The 24796-nt window shown below is 40.9% G+C and overlaps 1 protein-coding gene across 2 annotated transcripts in view; it reads right to left on the bottom strand.

Annotated features, from left to right (window-relative positions):
- Positions 1-24796, bottom strand: part of KHDRBS2 (KH RNA binding domain containing, signal transduction associated 2) — a 573690-nt gene that overhangs the window by 140087 nt on the left and 408807 nt on the right. The window contains exons 7-9 of one of the 2 annotated variants that reach the window (XM_077811603.1): positions 22135-22136; positions 11757-11783; positions 8619-8640 (exon numbers count right to left, since the gene is read on the bottom strand). The exons of the other annotated variant lie outside the window; for it this stretch is intronic. Of the exons in view, the coding sequence (XP_077667729.1) occupies positions 8619-8640; positions 11757-11783; positions 22135-22136 (51 nt within the window). The remainder of the gene's footprint in view (positions 1-8618; positions 8641-11756; positions 11784-22134; positions 22137-24796) is intronic. 2 annotated transcript variants of the gene reach the window in all.

Consider the following 24796-nt stretch of genomic DNA (forward strand, 5'->3'; position numbering starts at 1 on the left):
TTCCCAGTCAATATTTTTGTATTACCGACCTCCCTATCAAATGTATCCCTCAAAATCTGTCACCTTTCCCTGAGATTTAAATAAAATTTAAACTTTAAATAATTGCCTTAAACACTGTCAATTATTCACACTAGTCATAGGTTGAACCCACCACTTCTCTATAGGCTCTCCCTTCTGCAGAAAGTTTCCCAATGCATAATAAAGGTTTTTTTCCCCCTAATAAATCTAAATTTAGTTTCCAGAAACTCACTTCTATCTATTGCTATGCAACTGGTATCAATATGTCAATATGGCCTAGGAATATGGCAGCAGCAGCCTGCGCAGGGAATAATATGGCTGTTGAGTTCCTTTTCTCTTCCTCTTCTCTGACTACACCTCCTGGTAGTGGGAGGAGATGAAGGCTGGCACCACAAGCAGAACAGCGGACATAAAATACAGTATTTTGGGGCTCCACACTGCTCTTATCTAAAAGCTGCCTACTCATCCTGTACTCCGGGGGGTGGGGTAGGGGGAGGAGAGGAATCAGCTTAGCGTAAATGGCCTATATAAGTCCCTGGGTACCATTAGCCCCTTGTTAAGAGTTTCAGTGAGACCAAATAGTGCTTAGGGTCATGTATAGACCCTTTGCACTGGTGTGGATTTTACCCCTTACATATCTGTGACTGCAAATTTTAGGGCTGTTCACATTTCACTTATTCTGAATGCTTTATTAGATTGTATATTAAGTTAAAATAATATCAGACAAATAGCATACCATAACGTACTGTAAATAATGTATAACTACATTCAGGACTCATATAGCTTTTTTTGGTGTGGTCAAATTTATTTAATTCACAGTCAGGCACTGAAATGTGTATCTTGTGATTTCGCATCATAATTGACCACAACAAACAGCAGGGGAGCTGCCCACTCCTGCCTCCAGAACTACAGCTAATCCCTCATATGTGTTGCTAGTTGCTGGTTTGCACTAATGACTGAAAACGAGTCGACATTAATAGGAGACAAATATTGTAGAAATAAATAATGCTACAGTGAAAAAATCAAAATGGCAACTACAGGAAACTGTTATGTAACTGAAAGATTAGAGAGTAAATATGATTCTCAACTGTCCAAAAATGTTTAGAGATTTTTTTGTGCTCATTACTGCTAAAATTAGTAACAGTTTCAGGACGAGAGAGAAATTTTTGCACCCTTTCCGAACGTGTTCAGACACTTGCCAAATCAGGTTAGTTTCATCATGCAGATTCCCTGGTTGTGTTTTTTGTGTCAGCTTTGCTCCCTAGCTGACACCGGAACTGCCTGAATAGTACAGATGTGCCATTTCTTTAAAAACAAATAATTGTCTTGAAATCCAGTGAGTTTCTGGGAGTTGCTTTCCCTACCATAGAGCCAAAAGTTAATTTTATGCATTGGTCTGAAGAACAAGTCAAAAATATTTTATTTCACAATGGCCAGAGTTGGAAGGGGCGAGGATGCCGTTCTTGATGAATGGAAAACCAAGCAGGCACAGAAGCTTTTTAAACTCCATGATAAACCAATAATAACCATGCATGATTATACAATATATATACTTAGAATTTCTTCAGGATTATAAGCCAAACAAATATGGTGAATTTGAATCACATGCTACAATAAGCAGATTTATTATTTGGTTCCTATAATATCCTTAAGAAAACTTTCTCGTTCCAACGTCTCATAAACTGGATCTTAAGTATTTGACTGAACTTTTTTATTGAACCTTTTAATCTAAGCAGTTTTAACATTTTCCTAGACAATGACAAATAGGCATTTTATTCAAGCTAATAACACAATGTTAGCATTTGTCAAAATACTGTATTGCATTACAAAGGCTATCAAAAGACTACAGGAAATGTTCCTGCATTTGTGAAATACTGTCCTATATATCTTCCTACTGTTCCTATCTTCCTATATGTTCCTACATGCATGCACTGCATGCATCCGATGAAGTGGATTTTAGCCCACGAAAGCTTGTGTCCAAATAAATTTGTTCGTCTCTAAGTGCCACAAGTACTCCTTATTTTTTTTTGTACTAGAAATGTACTGGCGGACAAATCTATAACTATTTCATTTTCAAATAACCTGCTTTTATAGATTGCTGGTCAAATTCTGCCCTCAGTCATACCTGTGTAACCTGCCGAACTTGGGCCAGAGTTTGCCCATGTTTCTGGGCATTTAAAAAAATTAAATATCCTGGATAGTGTACTAAGATTTTTATCTTATCAAAGAACAATTTTCAGCTTTGTTCTATTTTTTTTATGTTGTTAAAGCAAAGATGAAGGGGAAGGAAATTGGCAGCTGCATGGTGTACTTGTTCATATAAGACCTGACCCCGCAAAATACAGTGTGCCCAAACTGGCACTGAGTTTAAGTACACATCACCATATTGGGGCATATTCTTCATATACTTCAGAATGTAAAATGGAGATATACAGAATGAGGGATTGCACTAGAGGTCACCAGTTATGCTGATGACACCTAAAAACTTATTTATGCAAATAAAGTGACCAGTAGGTTCTGCTGGGAAAGGACAGAGGTGTCTTCAAAGGTATAAAAACAGAACTGAAGGCACGTATCTTTTTAGTATAGTCAGAATGATGAATATGTCTCCCTTAGAGTCTAATGCTGTGCCATGCTGAGTGCTTTCAGCTCCCATTGAAATCACAAGGAGTTGACTATAGTCAATACTTTCTAGGATTAGGCCAATTCTTTCTGTTCACTGCTACCTTGCTTTTGTTGTTTCTCTCTATCCCCACTATTATCTTGTTTCTTCTCTCTTTGCACCATTATTCTTCTGCACACTTTCTCTCATCTGGTGTCATGCACCTTCACCCTTGGTAGAACTTGCCGTCTGACTGGACACTCCCCAGGCTATTGTGTTTGAAGCCCTTCAGTCCAACTGCCTGGTCCTTGGAACTACCCATGAGGCTTCCCCATAGCTTAAGTCCAGCCCTTCTTAGAACTCCAGGGGCACAGCACTCTGGGGTTACAGTTTAATTCTTCAGAATTAAACTGAATTCTTCCTGTGTGATTCTGTGAGTTCCATGAGTTTATATGTCCCTCTACCAACACCTGGTATCTTTGTTCTGCTGCTAGGGATTTTCCACTCTACCTTCCTGTAGAGAAATTGGAGGGACTAACTTCTCTCAGCTTCAGCCAACCCATTTTATCCCAGGTATTCACTGATTAGGTGACGATCTAAGGTTTAATGACCAAATATTGTCCCTGGTCTGGCAAAGATGTGTTATAGCCCCTGTTAGCAAATGGTGTATTTCACATCCACATGTAGGCATTCCCTGATACAAAAATTTCACAATAACCATTTTGTAACATCAACCAGAATGATAAGTTGTACACAGACAAATTCCCCATATCACACATGGGCTTTCAAATTATATCCCTGCCCTGCAATTTCATTTCTCCTTGAATTTCCCCACATCTGTGTGGCTCCCCTCTTTCTTTACTTTTGCCCATTTGCTTCCTCCTCTCTCGTAGCAATCCCTCTCAAAATGTGTCGGTCAACCTTCTCCTTCCCTTGCATACTTCCATCTTCTCCTACATTCTTTGTTCCCTTCATACTATTTCTCTCCCCCACCCCAAATAGTACCAAGTTATTACTATTTCTTAATCTGACTGAGCACTTGAGAACAATTCTGTTCTGGGAAAAAAGGTGTCCCAGTGCCTGCCCTGATATATATTCTTTGAATTGCCTTTAGGTGTCAGAAAACAGTACCATATGTAATTTTTGTACGGATTTTTTGTATGTTTTCTTCCCAAAACATACTAACTATCAATGAGTGCATAATTTCTAGGGATGCAAAAACTCTGGGTTCTGAATTTTTATTGTAAATGTTCACTCTGTATATTTGACATCAACAGCTTTCGTAATAACTAACCATTTACCTCAGAAAAATCAATATTGTCTCAAAAAGCTGAAACAGTATGATTTTCCAGCGTGTCATCACCTGTAAGACTCCAATATTGCCCTCCTGTAGATAATCCAATGTACAGCAGCTGTAGTTTTTCAGACTGATTACACTGCAGAAGTAGTTTAGGCGGTTGAACAAGATATACATTATAGGTCTGTATAGAATGCCAAAGTATATTTGGGAGCAAGGTTTGCTCATACAAATGACCTTTATTCTTTGTCTTCAGCACATAAAGACTTCAGAAGTCAGATAGGAGTTTATCCATCTTTTATCCTTTTGCTCCTTTTCTTTTATTATAGGTACTCATTTAGGGACCGGTTTTTCTATTGACTGCAATATGAGCAGGATAAGGCATCTGGCAGTGATGCTGATGTCTGTGAATTGATCACCTTAACATACTAAATGTTTTCACACAAAATGGGAGTCAATGGAAGACAACCCAGAGACTAGAACCTAGCAGTTTTAAAATCCATTGCTTAATGTTTTGGGGATCATTTTAATCTTTTCTCCCACTTTCATTTGCTCTCCACATCAACATATATCTTCCAGAAATTGGCAGTTTAAAACCATCTACAAATGAATCTGTTGTACAGATTAAAGATAAACTTACTTCTCTATTAGGATGCTACTGTTTAATTAGCTTAATTCTACATATGTTCCTATATATGGTCTGGCGGTCAAGATGCTGGGGTGAGGCACAAGAATTCTGGGTTCAATTCTACAAACTTTGTGTGTCACCTGACATAAGACACTTATCCTCTCTAGCCTCGCTTCTACATCTGTAAAACGGGAATAATTAAACTGTTCAGGGCAGGAACTGTCTCTGACCATCAATGGCAGATTAGCCAATGGGCCCTGTGCCCAGGGGACCTGGCCAATTGAGGGGCCTTGGAAAAATTGGCAGCCCCCCCAGCAGAAATCTGCCACAGGGCAGAGGAAGCCATCAAGCCCCAACCCCACTCCCCAACAGACGCACCGGGCGGGGAAGGGCAAGCCCCTGTGCCCCAACCCTAGTCCCCGGCAGGAGCAGCATGGGAAGCCCTAGCGCCTGGACTGGCTGCAGCCCTGGGACTGGAGGAACTCTGGCTGCCTGCTGTGGCCTCCGGAGCCCCGGTGTGGGGGGACAGAGCTTCTCCGGTCCTTGGTCCACAGTGAAGGCGCAGAAAGGAGCAAATCAGTTCAGGGGACGCAGTATGGGGGTAGAATGGGGAGGAATTGTGGGTGGAACAGGGGCCGCAGGCAGAAGGTGCAGAACAGGGGCGAGACCACAGGCAGAAGGGGTGGGGAGGGGCCCCCCACTTGCTCTGGACCAGAGCCCCACGAAAGCTTAATCCGCCTTTGCTGACCATGTATTTGCAAAGGACCTTGCTTCTCAGCTGGATCCTCAGGAAACTAACAAAATACAAATAATAACATCATCCTGCCCATCAGTGTGGTATTAGAATGCCTGACGAACACATGAAAGTGCAAAGAGAGGATAATAAGGTTAGGAATTTGTGCTTTTGTTGGAGAATTTATGTCTCCAGAACTTCCCTACATCTAAAATTTTACTTCAGTATAAATGACTTGCATAAATCTATAGGAATATTCTGATATTAAATCAGGGGTAACTCATTTCACTATAGATGTCTCTTTCTTATAAGAGAGCTTCACCATAACTGAGCTTCACAGAGCCTCCAAAAGATTCCGTTCAAGTTTGGATGTAAGAGCAAATGAAGGTTCAGGGAAAAAGGAACAGAACTGATCTGCCCATCCTTAGTGCAGACCAAAGATATGTCAAAAAATGTACATAAAATGCCTTTAGGCCTATTAAAGCCTATTGTTTCTTGAAGAAAAGCCATGTATTATTTGAATTTAATTAATGCCAGAAAACCTCATTTAAACTTCAAATAAAACTATGCGAACAAACTGGATTTATATACTGCCTTGATGAGGCTCATAGCCCCTTGGCTCCCTTTGTGTTGACTACACTGATAAAAACAAACCATATAGAAACAAGATACATATGAAATGGCATTGATCTTTCATTTGCTCTTTGTTGCATCCCATCCTCAATCACCAGCCTCTATGTTGTCCATTTAGAATATACTTTTTCAAGGCACAGATCTTGTCTTCAAATTTGTCTGTAAAACACATAGTACACACTAGGTGCTACATAAATAACATATTATAAAATTAATATAGCTCCTAGGGGGTTTCATAGTTGGGCAACAGAAAGGAAGATGAAAGTTCTGTTAGATTTTTTGGTGTTTTTTCTCTCTCAGTGTAAATTCCTTGCAAGCATTTTCAGTAGTCTCTCCTACATATTATGCTGAAAAGAGACTCTCTCCTAGGTGTTATGCTGAAAAGAGCAGAAGTATCTTTCTCATTCTACACTCATTCAGTGTCAAAGATGCCTGCAAACCACAACCTATGTACATTGCACTGAGATTCATAGGCGACTCCTGTATCTGAAAGGCTTCATCTCTCAAAGCTTTAGATATAATGCACCAAGACTAAATGAGCCGCAAAAGTCACTAACTCTAATTAGGATGACAGGTGAAAAATTCTAAGGGAGGATGGATGAGGTGAAGCAAAAGGTCAGTGAGATGGAGAATGTAGTATCCTGGCATGACAAAATTATTCTTACTAACAAAAATGGCTTTTCAGTATAGTCAACAAGACTGAAAATAAATCCAGGTCAAGATCATCAACATCCCAGAAAGGGCAGCAAGTTGGGTGAATCAGCAGCATTTATACAGTAAGTGACTTTTGGATTTAATGGAAAGTGAGAGAACCAACACTTACACTTTTATTTTTACTGCCAGAAAGTTCTAATGAATGAATAGTCCTGTGGCAGTAGTGACTCTTCTCTCTTAGTTGCATATTGGAAGCCTGAGTTTAAATATGCCAAACATGCTTCTTTGGTTTCTCTTGTGCATTTTCTCTATATGGATCATAAATACATGCTGATCATTATCCATATTTGGGATTATTTAACCAACAAGGTAAGTCTGTGCACTTAATGTAAATACACTATAAAACATAATCAACACAGTTTTCTTAGATAGCCTTCAGAAGAAGCACTGGTATGCAGAAGTACTTGAGGAACTGTAGAATTTGAAGATTTGAAGAAATTTGCGAGTAGAGAGAACTGGATATGCATTTATTGCACACACAACTGGTTATATATCTTATTACCTATTTGGCAATTAAAAAATAGACTAAAATATTCAGTGACAATGATCTATTAGATTATCTAGTCCAATGAGATATTTTTCCTATTGTAAAATTTTTTGTAATTTCGCTGAGCTGAATAATATATGTTACAACCTGCCCCCCACCTACACCCCCCGGATGAACTCTGACTCTGTTGGGAGTGGACTCAGTCAGTAGATCCCACATGCTTCTAGGCCCCCTGGATCTGTGTAGTGATTGTTCACTGTACCTAGCTCTAGGTCTCTCAGGCACATTGCCAGATACAGACATCATCTCTGACCACCTTCTTGGGCAGTTGGACCCCATAGTCAAGCTGCATTAGACTCCAAAACCCGTGTCTCAGTCCTCCCACATTCCTCATGTACGCCTCCTGGGAGTTCCACCTTGCTGTGGGCACTCTGAGCTTCTTAATGTGCCAGGCAAGCAAAGAATACAGGCTTAGCAAGTTTCAGAGTAGCAGCCGTGTTAGTCTGTATTCGCAAAAAGAAAAGGAGTACTTGTGGCACCTTAGAGACTAACACATTTATATGAGCATAAGCTTTCGTGAGCTACAGCTCACTTCATCAAATGTATTCATAGATTGGTTGGCCAGGGATTGAGAGACATTTTTCCACTGAATGCATCTGATGAAGTGAGCTGTAGCTCACAAAAGCTTATGCTCAAATAAATTTGTCAGGCTTAGCAAGGGAATTTTTAACCACAGGCCCTTTACACTTTAACAACACTAGAACAATACAGATCTTTGGAAAATAAAAGACAGTCCTGCATGCACTCCCCCCTGAGTCTGATCTTGCCCCTTCAGGGAATCCCAGGTCAGTGTTCTTAAATTGGACAGCCCTTCCAGACTCTTTAGCTGGGTCTTCTTGCATGTGGGGATGCTTGCCCTTCTTTTGCAGAGAGACACCCCCCCACTTTAAATACAGTCTCTGACCCTCTTTCCCCCTGTATCCAGACTGAAAAATTCCAGTCCCTACCCCCCAGTCCAGCTTCCATATATAGATGGGTTGGCCAGGGATTGAGAGACATTGGTTTAAGGCCATGGACTATTCTATACCAGCTTTTCAGACTCCGTCATTCAAATAAGTGTCAAGCCCCACTACAAAATGTATTGCAACCTCCACTGTGATGTAGAGCAGGAAGGTTACAATAGAAAGTGGAGCCCCTGAAAAGAAATGGAGGTCAGAAAACAAAATGGAGTTCACAGTCTGGCACTGACATACCCTCAATAGGTCACAGTATATAATACAAATAGATCAACAGCCTAATAAAAAAGTAGGTAATTCACAATATAATTTACTGAAAGACTAATGAAAAGTCTGCTCTTATTTCTAGATTAATAACCTCTACCAATTTTAACAGCAGCCACCATTATTTTAAAAGACAAGAGTCACTCTACGCAGAGAATAAACTGGTTGAATATGGAACGTGCTAACGGACAGTGGCACTACACTCACAGGCTGAGTCGTCAAGAACCTGGTGACTTATTATTGTTGTACTATATGCCTCAATCATTGACACACTGGCCCACAAGCAGCCCCTCCCTTCCCATCTCCCATAAAGCTCTCATTGATTTTGTGACACCCTGCACCACATGAAACAGAAACACAAGTGCCATTACCAGAAAACAAAAGGTTGAAATAGACAGATTGAAACTCAATCTGTTTCCCCAAGGCTATGCTAAGGCTGTATTATAGGCAAAGAGAAGCTTCCTCTGAGCCTCCACAGAAGAAGCCAAATCCCACCCAAAGGAGTTGTCCCATGGTGGTAAACTGCTTCATTAACCATGATTGCCCAATTCATAGCAGATTGCTGCACCACAGCCTGTGAATAGCTGCCATCCTATTTAACTGCGAAGGCTTCTAAAACTTCATGGACCTGTTCCATTTATACTTGCCAACAAACTAACCAGCCTGCATCCCCGGAATTAAGTACATTTAATTCCCAAGAAATACTGGACAACATGAAGAATATTCAGCCCAAGACCTGCCTTTCCTGGCAGATGAAAGAGTTATGAATAACTAGTGCCACTCATTACTGAAATAACCAATGCCTTATTCATTGAAGGAATATTTCCTTCCTTTTTCAAACATATAATAATTCAAATAGCACTGAAGAAACCTACCTTGGATATATTAGTTCTAGCCAAATACCACCCAATATCAAACCTTCAGTACCTGAGCAAGCTTATAGATAACCTAGTCAGTGGCCAACTACAGTCACATCTAACCAAAGCAAATATGCTAGACTCAGTTCAACCTCTCTCACCTCTCAGCTGGACTACAACAAAGCAATATACCTGGGCACTAATTCATCAAATCTTAGAAAACTCCAACTAGTATGGAACATGCCTCCTCAGCAATACAGGCCATTGTGAGTACACAAAATCTGTCCTCCTCTCTTTAGACTGGCTTCAAGGTCTTTGTCCTTATCTTCAAGGTGCTCAATGGCCTAAAAGATCACCTGAAGTTCTCAGATCAAAACCGTAGTAATAACCCCCATTTCTTAGGCACAGCGGAACTTTCTATCGTAAGAGTAAAGCTTGCCTGTGCAGGAGACAACTGGGAGCCAGTCCCAGATTGTGGAATAAGCTGCTACAGGAAACCATCACAAACCTCACCACATGTGACCTAAATTGAAAGTGCACTTCTTCATCCTTTCTTTCTCTAATATGAACATATAGCGGTTTATAGGAATTAAGAATAAAACCTATGAAAACTAAACACCACACAGCCCATACAGCTTTCCCTCTGAGGAAAGGATAACAGAAAGAATGAACCACATGTGACAGATGTTAGTCTAATGGTTTAAAGTATTACAGGAAGGAGCTCAAATACTGTGGGGATGATGGCATTATAAGAACCTCTATACAGCAGAATAGAGATAAGATAGGCTGTTACTTAGATTGTAAATTCTTTAGGATGGGGGAAATTTTTTGTTCTGTGTTTGTACAGCACCTAGCACAATAGGATCCTGGTCCATGACTAGGGTTCCTAGGTACTATGGTAATATAAATAAATAAATAAAATAATAAAATAATAATAATAGTTTACAGTGTAATCACTGAAAAGGAAGAAAGCTCTTTTGGTCTTCCCTGGGTAAATGATGATTTGGGCAGGATGTTGAGAAGTGTTTAAGTAATTTAGGCGCATAGTCCCATTTACTTTCAGTGTGGTCTACCTTCAACGAGCTCCTATATATTATAAAGAAATAGGTTAATTCTTACAATATATTGTAGATGACTGATTATTGGGATTAGTGGGATTATTACTCATCCACACAAAGCATGACATGTGAAATCACATCATCTTATTATTGAGCGAAGAAATTATTGTCATATCCAGACACGATCATCATTGAAAGGCTGTCAGTTAGCTGTATAGGTTCACTTTATAACTTCTAGAATTGATAGAATATTATGTCATTAAATTCATGCAGTGCATGCTTCTTCAGCAGCAAAGCACAAGGGCAACTTATATGGTGACTGGCATGCTTTGAAATAATCTCTACATTCATGTTTTGTTCAACAAACTTCTTGCCTGAAAGATGTATGATGTGATTTCCCCTCCTTCCCCCCGTAATGAATATAACTCCTGAGTATTTGACCCCTTCAAGCTGCTTACACAAGTCTTGGTGTTGTACATTTATTTTCACTTGAACCTCTTCAAGGACGGTGAAGGATAAGCAGCTGTAATCTTCTGAGTCAGTTTGTACTTTGGCTTGCTTTAGAGCAGCGTTTCACAAACTTGGGATTCTGCTTGTTCAGGGAAAGCCCCTGGTGGGCCGAGCCCGTTTGTTTACCTGCCGCGTCCCCAGGTTCGGCTGATTGCGGCTCCCACTGGCTGCGGTTTGCCGCTGCAGGCCAATGGGGGCTGCGGGAAGTGGCGGCTGGTATGTCCCTCCGCCTGTGCTGCTTCCTGCAGCCCCCATTGGCCTGCAGCGGCGAACTGCGGCCAATGGGAGCTGCGATCGGCAGAACCTGCGGATGCAGCAGGTAATCAAACCGGCCGGACCCTTTAGGGGCTTTCCCTGAACAAGCGGCATCCCAAGTTTGGGAAACACTGCTTTAGAGGTATTTCTCTTGCTAATTTAAACTCCCAGAAACATTATATCAATTATTATAGATCAATTACAGCTGCATTGCATTAATATATAGGCAATAAAATATTTATCACTGGCAGATTTCAATTGTCTAGTTTGTCTCACCAGAAGGGCATTTGCCCACACTAACAGGGTTCCTTAAGATAATAGAGCCACACTTGCAAGTTAAGGAAGCACCTGGATCCTGGGGGAACTCTCTCTAGGAGAGGTTGAAAAATTAGTGTGAAGGTTACATCTTATATTCCAGAGACATTCTGGGTACATTACACAGCAATTAAACACCCGCCGCTGGCCCAGGTCAGATGACTCGGGCTTGCAGGGCTTGGCCTGTGTAAAATTGCTGTGTAGATGGTTGGGCTCAGGGTTGGGCCTGAGATTTGGGGTTCTGGGGGTGGGGAGATCCCAGAGCCCAGGCTCCAGCCCGAGCCCAAACATCTGCACAGCAATTTTTAGCCTCACAGCCCAAGCCCCACAAGCCTGAGTCAGTTGACCAAGGCTAGCTGCATCATAGACTCATAGAATATCAGGGTTGGAAGGGACCTCAGGAGGTCATCTAGTCCAACCCCCTGCTCAAAAGCAGGACCAATCCCCAATTAAATCATCCTAGCCAGGGCTTTGTCAAAGGAAGGAGATTCCATCACCACCCTAGGTAACGCATTCCAGTGTTTCACCACCCTCATAGTGAAAAAGTTTTTCCTAATATCCAACCTAAACCTCCCCCACTGCAACTTGAGACCATTACTCCTTGTTCTGTCATCAGCTACCACTGAGAATAGTCTAGAACCATCCTCTCTGGAACCACCTATCAGGTAGTTGAAAGCAGTTATCAAATCCCCCCTCATTCTTCTCTTCTGCAGACTAAACAATCCCAGTTCCCTCAGCCTCTCCTCATAAGTCATGTGTTCCAGACCCCTAATCATTTTTGTTGCCCTTCGCTGGACTCCAATTTATCCACATCCTTCTTGTAGCGTGGGGCCCAAAACTGGACACAGTACTCCGGATGAGGCCTCACCAGTGTCGAATAGAGGGGAATGATCACGTCCCTCGATCTGCTGGCAATGCCCCTACTTATACATCCCAAAATGCCATTGGCCTTCTTGGCAACAACGGCACACTGTTGACTCATATCCAGCTTTTCCTCCACTATAACCCCTAGGTCCTTTTCTGCAGAACTGCTGCCGAGCCATTCGGTCCCTAGTCTGTAGCGGTGCATGGGATTCTTCTGTCCTAAGTGCAGTACTCTGCACTTGTCCTTGTAGAACCTCATCAGATTTCTTTTGGTCCAATCCTCTACTTTGTCTAGGTCCCTCTGTATCCTATCCCTACCCTCCAGCATATCTACCTCTCCTCCCAGTTTAGTGTCATATGCAAACTTGCTGAGGGTGCAATCCACACCATCCTCCAGATCATTAAGGAAGTATTGAACAAAACCGGCCCCAGAACCGACCCTGAGGGTCACTCCACTTGATACCGACTGCCAACTAGACATGGAGCCATTGATCAATACCCGTTGAGCCCGACAATCTAGCCAACTTTCTATCCACCTTATCGTCCATTCATCCAGCCCATACTTCTTTAACTTGCTGGCAAGAATACTGTGGGAGACCGTGTCAAAAGCTTTGCTAAAGTCAAGGAACAACATGTCCACTGCTTTTCCCTCATCCACAGAGCCAGTTATCTCGTCATAGAAGGCAATTAGATTAGTCAGGCATGACTTGCCCTTGGTGAATCCATGCTGACTGTTCCTGACCACTTTCCTCTCCTCTAAGTGCTTCAGAATTGATTCCTTGAGGACCTGCTCCATGATTTTTCCAGGGACTGAGGTGAGGCTGACTGGCCTGCAGTTCCCAGGATCCTCCTTCTTCCCCTTTTTAAAGATGGGCACTACATTAGCCTTTTTCCAGTCGTCCGGGACTTCCATGCTGCAGATCTTTTATTCCAGTGTAGATGTACACTCTGTGCACAGAACAAGCTGCTACGCATTGCCCCCCTAGGTCTCTATCTTATATTTGGAAAGGGCACTGTGATGTGGTGCCTACCCCACACAGGAATAGAAGGGGTTAATCATGCCCTGCCCCAGAAGGGCAAGCAGGTGAGAGAGGCAGTGTGAAGCACAGCCAATCAGGGAGGAGTTGCAGGAAGCAACCAATTCAGGCCCAGCAGGCTCAGATAAAAGGGAGCTGAGGGTTGAGTAGGGGCAGTTGCTGCTGGGAGCCCAGTGGGTAAGGACTGTGCCCCTGGAGGGCTGAGAGAACTAAGCACCTTGGACAGAGCAGCTGCTAGCAGGGATCAGGGGAGTGAGAGCGAGCTCCTGGCTGGCTGCTTGGACTGAGCAGCTGAGTACCTTGAGGTAAGGGTGAAGAAGGTGCTAGGGCCGTGGGAAAGTGGCCCAGGGAAATATAGCAGCATTGAAGGAGATTACAGAGGAGCAGCAGGAGGCTGCTATTTAAAGGGTCCCTGGGCTGAGCCCTGCAGTAGTGGGTGGGCCTGGGTCCCCCCTAATCGCCACTGGGGAAGTGACTGGACAGTTGGACAGAGATTACCCCCCCACATACCCCAGAAAGGGGAAACACAAATGATGACCTAGCCAGAGGGCTGAGTTGCAAAGAGGATACTGTGATTCTGGGAGCTGAGAGAGGAGCCATAGGTGGGAGCAGAGATAGAGTGCCGGTTTGCAGACCGTGGACATGGGCATTGATCTCAAGCTAACTCCCAGTATGACCAGGAGGAGGCATCAGTCTAGCAATGAGGGCTGCAACCTGTGAGGGGCACATTGCCAATTCTCCCTTCCTCATAGCAATATCCAAGAGGAAATCTCTAACAATGGTTCTCCTGATTCTTTCATAAATATACACAATCTGTATATCACGAAAATCACGAAAGCTCATGCTCAAATAAATTTGTTAGTCTCTAAGGTGCCACAAGTACTCCTTTTCTTTTTACAATCTGTTCTATTCACTTTTTGTTTTTCACCGAGGGCTTGGAATCTGCCCCACCATTCCCAGCTACCAAAGGATTTTGAGACTATTGTAGGAAGGACTCAGAGATCACATTACGTTTTGGGCTGTGTGTGAGAGGCCCAACCAAAGGGTATCTCTGGAGCCAAGGTTTGACCCAGACCAGCAGAGCAATTTTCTTTGAAAAAGTAATTTGCTTACCTAGTCTCTAAGGTGCCACAAGTACTCCTTTTCTTTTTACCTAGAAGTGTAGCTGTTCACACTCACGTCTCCTCCTCATTTCTTAAAGTGCTGCTCTCGCTCTACAATGCTGTGTTCATGGATTTTCACCTCATTAAATTGCTTGTACCTCTAAATCCCTGCTCAGAAGATAGACTACAGACATGAGCAACATGCCAACTGTATACACACAATGTGTCGAATACCTAGGTTATACCTCTATAGTATTTGAGCTCTACAGGGATAATGAGTACTGGGCAACTTATACATTGTCTGATCTTATGTGTCCTTTGAGATTTCAGCAGATTTTTTAAAATATTTTTCTAAATTTTACTTGTTTCTTCTATGCTTTCTTTCCTTACCCAGTGTTTTTGATTACTGAAGCTACTGCCCTGTTATTTGCTAATGCATTTGATGTTATTGTGAAAATCCTTTTTGAGTAAGCAAATCATGAAGAAGTCATGTAATTCAATGTATCCATAATTTTTTCATTCTCATTTTATAAGGACAAATAAGTCAGTATAATACAAGAAAAGTAAAATTCCTGTAGAAACACTTTCAATCTAACATTAAGTTTAACCAGAACTTTTAGTAAATCAAGACCATTCACAGAAAACCCCAACATTATTATATGTCAGAATGCATCATTTTGAAGAGAGGGAAAACACCTGTGCAAGAATTAAAGCTATGCTCCTGCCAAAGATAATTTTCTAGTTTCTAACTATACCCACTTAACATCTAATTAATTTAATATAAAGTATTCAAACACTCTCACAGTGGTAACAAGGATACATTGTGTGAAAGAACATCATGTCACCAAATACACACAACAAGATCTTCCCCCACTAGAGGAAGGAGTTAAGGAACATGTCAACAAAGTAGGGAAGTTATTACACACAATGACTCATTTTAGTACCTCGTTAGTTAGTTTTATTCGGCAGAATTTACTTTAAGCAGTTTCTTGGATAGTATCAAGTAATCTGTCTGCTTACCTCTGATGCCAGAATATATAATGAGTTATGATCAAAGAAGAATGAATTTTGATAATTAGAAAATGGAGGTTTCAGTTCCTTAGCCACAATATTTTTTTTCAGAACACCACAGATTACTTGCTCACCTCTGTGGCTGGGCTGAGATCTGGGAGAAACAACAGCTTGATCCCTTTAAAATCTATTTCTTTCCAAGCAGTATTTTATCTCAAATCCCTCTGATCAGAAACAGTTATGATGGTACTTCCTACTTGGGAATTTTTATGAGCTTTCCTCCTAAGAACGTGGTAGGCTTTTCCAAGTAGATAGAATTTTCTTTTACATCTAGATTTAGAAATTTTGTTACAACATTTTCTATTAAAATAGGGGTAAAATTTGGAAAGAAAAGAACTCTACCTTTGGAGCACAAAGCTATGCCTACCTATATTGCCCAACAGTTTTGAGCATGGGGGTGTACATAGCAGTGATCATCAAAGTGCTGAACTTTAACTCCCATGTGTGGATGCTGCAGGTGCGGACCAAAAGGTTCCAAGTTCACATTCATGTAGTCTTGTTTGAAGAGGAGTACATTAACATGAACTAGGAACCTTTTAATTTGTGCCCACAGCATCCACGCACAGGAGTTACAGTCCAGCACTTTGATGCACACTGCTGTTCACACTCACATAGCCTGAAATGCAGGGCAGTGTACATATGTCCTAAGTCCCATGTTCAATACTGACTTGGGCACTTAGGAGCCTAAATTCCATTGAGATTCAGTGAGACATGGGCTCCTAAGTGCCCAAGTCACTTTTGTGCCCAATGTGGATTCTGAGGTTGCAAATTAAAAGGCTCCTAGTTTGCATTAATGTAAACCTATTCAAACAAGCCTACATTAATATGAACTAGGAACCTTTCAGTTTGCGCCTGCAGTGTCCACACAGGATTTATAGCACAGCACTTTAATGTGAACTGCTGTTCACACACCCCTAGTTTGAACTTCTGGGCAATGTAGACACAGCCTTAAGCTCCTAAATTACATGGGCTTTCCCCCAAAAATTTTACCTCTACTTTTATAGAAAGTTTTGAGACAAAAATTTTATATTTAGATGTAAAAAGATCCTAAGTCCCATGTCCAATACTGACTTGGGCACTGAGGAGCCTATGTCTCACTGAAAGTCAACAGAATTTGGCCTTCTAAGTCTCCAAGTCACTTTTAAAATGGGATTTAGGAGTTTAAATTACTTAGGTGCTTTTGAAAATTTTACTCTAGGTCTGGATCACATTTCCTCTGGAGATTAGAATACTTACATTTGTGGATTTCAGTTGACTTTCTATATATTTTAACTGATAGCCTAGAACTATGCTGTCCTTTATTAGTAAAGATTTTGATGATGTATTTGTTTTACATCCACAATGTAAAATTGATTCCTGGATTAGCTCCTTCAACTCAGTCTGAAATTATCTGTCTGTTTCCTACAAGTGGCTCACTGTGACTGGATCCAGATCTTTAGGAATCATGTACTGACTGATTATGTTGTTCTTAAAATGGAATTTGTGTTGCTTTTGTAATCCATTTTATCAATTACATGCATTGTATGAAATATATGAAAACTGAATACGTTTTATGTTTAAGATCTACATTAACAAGATTTTACATAAAATGCTGTTTCTGACAGATATTTTAGCCACACTCATAGCTTACAATTTGTAAACGTGCTTTAGATAGAAAGGAAATAATTAATTTGAACTTTATTCACAAGACACACACCAATTATTTGTAATGGCAATTTAAAATCCTTGACATTTGGCCAATTCATCCCTGGTATGACTCAATTGAAGTGAATTTGAAGTGAGATGAACATAGACCACCATGTTTCTTTGAACACATATACCTGTATTTTTCAAGCTATGTAAATGCATGTAGCCATTCATTTCTTATTAACTACAATAGAGAATCATGTGGGTAACATTTACTATCATTTATATTACAGTATCATCCAAAATAAGCCAGACACATAAAAAGTACAGACACATAAAAAGACAAAATTGTTTGTACCAAAGCTCTTAATTTTTTTTAGAAAACAGAGAAATATACAAAGGGTGCGGGGGGGGGATATATACAAGAAAAAAGCAAAATATTGCATGCTGGCTGTTTGTTCTGTTTTGTATTAAATACAGATTTATGGTTTTATGACAAGTAAGAGGGATGGTTGGGAGGGTGTGCGTTGGACTGTGAGATTTGCATTGATTTGTGTGGGTGTGAATAAGACGTATGCTGTTGTGAGGGTTATTGTGTGTTTGGGGTTACTGTGTGTGCTGGCTGTCTTGATTTGTGTGTGGGTTGTTCTTGTATTGAATTATACGGGTGTTGAATCGACCTTTGAAGAACTGTGGCAGCTGGGCCAAGTAATCTGCCATCTGTGCAGATGCCCTCATATCACTAGTCATTATGTCCAATGAAATCTTTGCACGCAAATAAGCTGTAGATTGAAGGTGGTGATTGGTGTCATTACCTCTGATATTACCATGGTCTAAGACAATTGGCATAGTTAGATACATATCTTACTGTTTTACTGTGTATGTATATATAAATATATTGTGCACACGCGCGTGCACACACACACACACACGATCCCTTATTGACCCTCTAGCAAACCTTTTCCAGTTGGTTAATTTCTTATAGGCACCACAGTAGAAATGATTCTAGAGGAATCTGAATGGGGAACCGGTAGTGGTTTTACAGACCAACTCTGGGAAGGTGTTACTTGCGCAGAAGGTGGCATCATTGCAGGGCTGGCCTTACCATGAGGCAAACTGAGGCGGCCACCTCAGGTGCCAGACTGTGCGGGGGTGCACCACTAGGACCCAGAGTGTAGAAAATTGTGTCTTCTGGTGGTGCATAGGTATTCTCTCTGCTCTAGATGCACAGAGATAGTGGAGTGCTGTGCTGGAAGAAGGACGGCACAAGAGACATAACAGGCAGGCAGGAGAAAAGGTGAGAGGGAATAACAGAAAGCAGCAGGAGCTGCAGGGAGAGAGAGGAGGAGGAGCCTCTTATGTACCTCTCTAGCACCCCCAGGAGCCTGGACTGATTAACACCAGCTTCTCAGGAGCTTCCTGTTTCCTGCTGCTTCCCTGAACCCGCTTGAGGACAACAGGCAGTCAACTGAAGTAGTAGGAGCCAGTTAGGCCCTTAAAGACGCTGATATCTTCCCTCACTCAGGCCCTGCTACCAGCCTGCTCATTTGTCCCCTTCAATTGAGTATTAAGAGCCACTATAGCTGGCACAGAACAGCAGTCATGAGTGAAAGGAAAAAACGCCCCTCTGGGACAGCATTCAGAAAAAGAAAGAAAGCAAAGGAAGCTTTTCTATCTAAGCCTGAAGGAGCTCTTCCGAGATACATAGACACAAATGTTCACGGTGAGCCTTCTGGTCCTAGTGAGGATGTGATCAGGAGATGCCTGATCTTCCAGTTAGTCAGAGTGCAGGTGACCTGGCAGCTACTGCAGCACCCATAGCTCCATCTCAAATGGATGTAACCATGCACATTCCTGAAGAAAAGTGTAGATCAGAGAAGAGTGTGGTGGAGGTGCAAGAAACAGCTGCTGCTGAGTTTAGTTCCTTAAGTCTCGATGATCCAGGACTGTGGACCCACTTGAGCAGTAGTCTGGGGGAATTCCTTGTACTGCATGGGCCACAGCAAGTGAAAAACTTCATGTTCCCCAAAGACAATGAAAATAGAAGTTTCCATCCAACACATTACTGGTGTGAAATCCCCAATGGTGACGAAGTGGAGAGACCATGGCTTATGTACTCAAAAACCCAGAATGTTGCGTACTGGTTTTGTTGCAAACTCTTCCAGTCTAATGTTCCAGCCACATTGGGTTCTACAGGAACAAAGGACTGGAAAAATCTGCCATGCCATGAGAAGGCAGCAAATCACCAGAGAGCATTCCATAGGTGGAAAGAGCTTGAGATGAGACTAAGGTTAAAGGTCACCATAGATGATCAGCATCAAGAGAAGATTGCATCAGAGTCTATTTACTGGCAAAATGTTCCGAAAAGGCTCATTGCCATTGTGAGAATACTTGCTACCCAAAACCTAGCACTGTGTGGCACTTCAGATCAGCTGTATGTGCCAAACAATGGAAATTTCCTTAAAATTGTGGCCCTGATGTCTGAGTTTGATGCTGTACTCCAGGAGCATGTAAGAAGAGTCACCACCAAAGGAATGTACACACACCACTACCTTGGAAAAACAATTCAAAATGAGATCATACACTTACTGGCAACAAAAGTCAAACAGAAGATTTTGGCAGATCTGAAGTCAGCAAGATATTACTCTGTTATTCTGGACTGCACACCTGACATCAGCCATACAGAACAAATTACTTTAATGGTGCGTTTTGTAACAACAACAGAATCTAGTGAAAATGTCCCTGCAGTGGTGACTGTCAGAGAGCATTTTCTAGAATTTATTGACATTGATACTACAGGAGCTGGTATGACAAATGTGCTTCTTAAAAAGCTGGAAGATACAGGAATTGCGATAGCTGACATGAGAGGTCAGAGCTATAATAATGGTGCCAGCATGAGAGGAAAGAATAGAGGAGTGCAGACACAGATCTGAGTTGAAACCTTGAGCTTTTTTGTCCCATGCAATTCTCATTCATTGAACTTGGTGGTCAATGATGCAGCATCAGCTTCTAGTGAGGCTGATGAATTTTTTAATGTAATTCAAAGCATCTATGTAATTTTCTCTGCATCAACTCATCAATGGTAAATTTTGAAGCAACATCTGGGAACATCCTCTCTGACACTGAAACCACTGAGTGCCACACAATGGGAAAGTCGAGTGGAGGCGATAAAGCCTATCAAAAACCAAATTGGGAAGATAGATGATGCCATAGTTGCCATTATGGAGGTTAATGTTATGAACTGTTTGTGGGAGAGGGAAATGGAATCACCAAAAACATACATAACTTCAGATTTCTGTGTGGCTTAGTGTTGTGGCATGACATACTGTTTGAAATAAATGTTGTAAGCAAGAGACTCCAAGGTGTTGACCTTGATATATCTGGAGCAATGGAACAATTGGACAAAGCAAAGTCATACCTACAGTCTTACTGGTCAGATGAGGGATTTCAAAACATTCTGAAGAGTTCACAGAAATTGGCAGAGAAACTTCGCACTGACGCTGTTTTCCCACCCATTCAAGAATACAAGAGTCACGGAAGAAGACAACATTTTGATTACGAGGCATGGGATAATCCCTAAGAGACCCCAAACAACATAAGATAAACCAAATTAAATCCACCTTAATTATGAATTACAGTATCTACACAGAGACTTGATGCAGTTTAATTAATCCACTTCAAATTCACACCTTTAGTTAATTCAGATTAATTTTACTGGATGTCCCTAAGTGACCCCAGCCCTGGCTGGGATGATTTAATTGGGGATTGGTCTTGCTTTGAGCAGGGGATTGGACTAGATGACCTCCTGAGGTCCCTTTTAACCCTGATATTCTATGATTCTCATTCAAAGTTGAATTCTTTAACCAGGTGCTAGATTGTGCAGTACAGTCAGTTGAATGTTTCATGCAACTCAAGGAACACACTAGTATATTTGGGATGTTGTATGATATTCCAAAAGTCCTCACTATAGCTGAAGAAGACCTACACCAGCAATGCAGGGCACTAGAGACAGTGTTGACACATGATGATATTGATGCAAGTGATTTAGGTGATGAACTGAAAGCCCTTTCAAGGTACATTTCAGCGGGATCAATTCCAAAGGCTGTTATGGAATATAAGTGCACAAATAAGATGACCACCCTCTTTCCAAATGCTGTTGTTGCTCTGCGCATACTTCTAACACTTGCTGTAACAGTTGCCAGTGGAGAACGCAGCTTCTCCAAGCTGAAGTTAATAAAAACACATCTACGCTCCACAATGACACAGGAGAGGCTGGTTAGCCTGGCAACCATCTCAATGGAGCATGAGCCTGCCTAGACTGTGGACCTTCAGCAGAAAGCAGTTCAAATCTTTGCAACAAGAAGGAGCAGAAAGCACCACTTTGATTATTCAAACAGATAAAAATGCCAGTGTTTACTATGCAGACGAGAAAAGTTACATATGCTGTTCAGGCATTTGAAAGTTAAATGTTCCTTAAAATTTTTGAACAAGGCATTTTAAGTTGTTAGTTCTCCTTTATTGGGGTAGGTAGCAGAGCAGTACCATGAGAGGAGTAGAACAGGAAGAAGGCAGAATTGAAACCTTTCAAAGTTTTGACCCAAGCGAGGGACATGAGGGCATCATTTGAGCTTCCTGCCTCAGGTGCCAAACTGTTGTGGGCCGGCCCTGAATGTCTACATACATGAACAAATGTATATATTTACCAAAAATAATGTCCCATATTTGAACTCTAAGAAAAATGTCTTCAGTATACAGTATAATGTTTGGAACTCTGAAGTGGAAAAGGATGTATGTGTGTGAACACCCTCATTCAGAATTAAAGTGACTTTAATTCAGTTTAGTTTAATTCACTTCAGAAGTAAATTAAGAGAAACCAAATTAAATCCACCTTAATTACGAATTACAGTATCTACACAAAAAGAAAAGGAGTACTTGTGGCATCCGATGAAGTGAGCTGTAGCTCACGAAAGCTCATGCTCAAATAAATTGGTTAGTCTCTAAGGTGCCACAAGTACTCCTTTTCTTTTTGCGAATATAGACTAACACGGCTGTTACTCTGAAAAGTATCTACACAGAGACTTGATGCAGTTTAATTAATCCACTTCAAATTCACACCTTTAGTTAATTCAGATTAATTTTACTGGATGTCCCTGTGTAGGCAAGTCCTAAAACACAAGGATCAGAGACTAGAGAGTTTAGAGGAGTGCTAATTTGATATGGAACCTTCTACTTCAAGGCAGCTGTGTTCTCAGTCAAATCATTAACATTTGACAGTCATTTGGTGAGAATTAGCTGATTTCCTAATGGATAAATGTTCTTATCACAGACCCTTATTGGACATTCTAGAAGAGTTCAAGGAGTGAATGAATGCAAAGATTAAAGATTGCCACTGAAGAACATTATTGGTAAAATAGGTCCAATTTTATGACCGATGAATATCCTTACCTCTTATTTATTTCAGTGCTCAGTACTTTGCAGGGTTGGGCCCAGACTTTAGTAATAATGACATGAAATTATTTTTGCTGTACCTCTTCTGGGAGATATAGAGAAAACTGTTTTCCATGGAGGTCAGTATGGCTCTATTCATCTGACAACATTCACTTACAAAATAAGAGAATTATCATCAAAATGCTATATATTTTAAATGATATTAGCCATGTCTCAGCAATAGCAGCCATAGTGATGTTAGAATCTACTGAAATATTGGCCAACCATCTTCTCATCAGGTGAAAGAAATTCTGTGTGGAGGAAGAATGTTTTTCCTCTCCAATCTTCCACTTTATTGCCTCAGAACCATTACCCTGAATCTCCCTCTTTTACTGATTACTCATGTCACTAAGAGGCCTTCAGGTCAAATCTGAGGTGCTAAGGTTTATAACCAGATCAATTTTCAAAACATTTTTACTTCAATTCTAAAAGATACACTAAATCTGCAGCCCTTGTAAAATATAACAGCTCAGATTATTTTAGAAATGAACATACTTGAGAACCATATGAAACTAGCTATCTGACATTGGGTTTATAACATTTCCCGGAATGACACAAATACTTTAACACAAGCAATAAAGAGTGATGGAACTATGGAAGTTAAAGCTGAAAAAGACCCACCACATCATTCAGTCCTTCTCCTTGCAAATGCAGGATTGTTCTCTCCTGAACATTTTCTAGTGGTTTGCAGTCTAGTTTTAAAAGCCCTAGGTGATGGGACTCCTACCATTCTCTTTCAAAGTTATTATATTTATCCTAAATTCTCAGTCTTAATTCCATCCCATTGCTTCTATCTAAAATATACAATACTAAGGCTACTCTATACGATTGAGTAAAATTAGATAGTACCAGCAAAAGTAGATAGCTTTCTAAAGTGTTGGTAACATGAGATACACACACAAATATTAGGAGCTGAGCTCATTAATCATTTAGCAAGATTCTCACCCTACATAGAGCCTCTGTCAACTACCATTGAACAGTTCCATTTGAAAAACAGACTTTTTTTGCTAGTATCCACCTGCAGCTATGCTCAGTTTAACAGTGTGCTGAAGCACAGGCCTACCTTTCAATTAAAAAGGCAGGTGGGGCTTGAAATTAAAATAATCTGTTTCAATTTATCAAATTTAATCACAGGAGAATGGCAGAGCAGCTTAAACATTTAAGTTTAAAGAACAGCAAGAACTCTTAGTTCCTGCCATACTTGAGCATATGGGACATGCATAATCGAGATTATCTAACCTACTTTAATCAAACAGTTGTTCTTTCTCTCTATTTGTAAAGGACCAAGCACTTTCAGTAACCTCAGAAAATGACAACGTGCATCAATATCATTGGTACAAGGATGATACACAGAAAATATAAATAACTGCCAAAAAGCTGAAAAGGAGAGCCAATAAAGTTGTCTTGATGAAACCTTTTATTCCTTTAAAAACATTTTGTCTCCAACACTTTACATTTCTACTTTTTTCCAGACAGAGACAGACAGACACTATAGTCCTGAACCTGCAAGCATACCCCCGTGCCCATATAGTACCTCATTAACTTCAGTGGGGCTCCGGCGGGCATAAGGGTCTTTCCAAATGGATTAGCTGGCAGGATCAGAGCATACATTTGACATAGATAAGACAGACAGGTGTGCATACATCTATGTCAACATATATGGATGTATTCTGAAATCTCGACCTACATAAACATTGTTACGTATGTGTGTGTTTGGGGGAGAGATGGTGCATGTGTGTGTGAAAATTCAGACAATATTAGATTTTTCAGCTTGTTTTGTATGCCAGAAAATTTTTAGCATACTGTTAGTACAGAGAATGGGATTTCTGCAACCACAGTGGTAATACACTATACCCATCATTCTAAGTGCAAGGCTATCTTTTAAATGCAACTGAAACCCACAGCTGCAAATGCATTACATACACTCAGAGAGAAAATTGACTACAGAAAAAATGCTATACTTATCAGGCCTTTTATTGGACCAAATATTCTTTCCTCTCTTTTGATTAGCCTGAATGACCATTATGTTCATTTCTAGAGGCAATTGGCTAAAAGGCCTGTCAGCACTTTCTTTCATCAAACAATGAAGTAAATGTGCATTCTATAACACCTTTGCCTTCCATATATACTGGTAATTGGTTAAAATGGGGTTTGTTTCATAAGAAGCTTTTCCAAAGTTGTTAGATGACAACAAATCATGAACAAAACCCAGTGCCGAAGA

The sequence above is a fragment of the Eretmochelys imbricata genome, chromosome 3 (genome assembly GCF_965152235.1).
Source record: "Eretmochelys imbricata isolate rEreImb1 chromosome 3, rEreImb1.hap1, whole genome shotgun sequence".
Lineage (NCBI taxonomy): Eukaryota > Metazoa > Chordata > Testudines > Cheloniidae > Eretmochelys > Eretmochelys imbricata.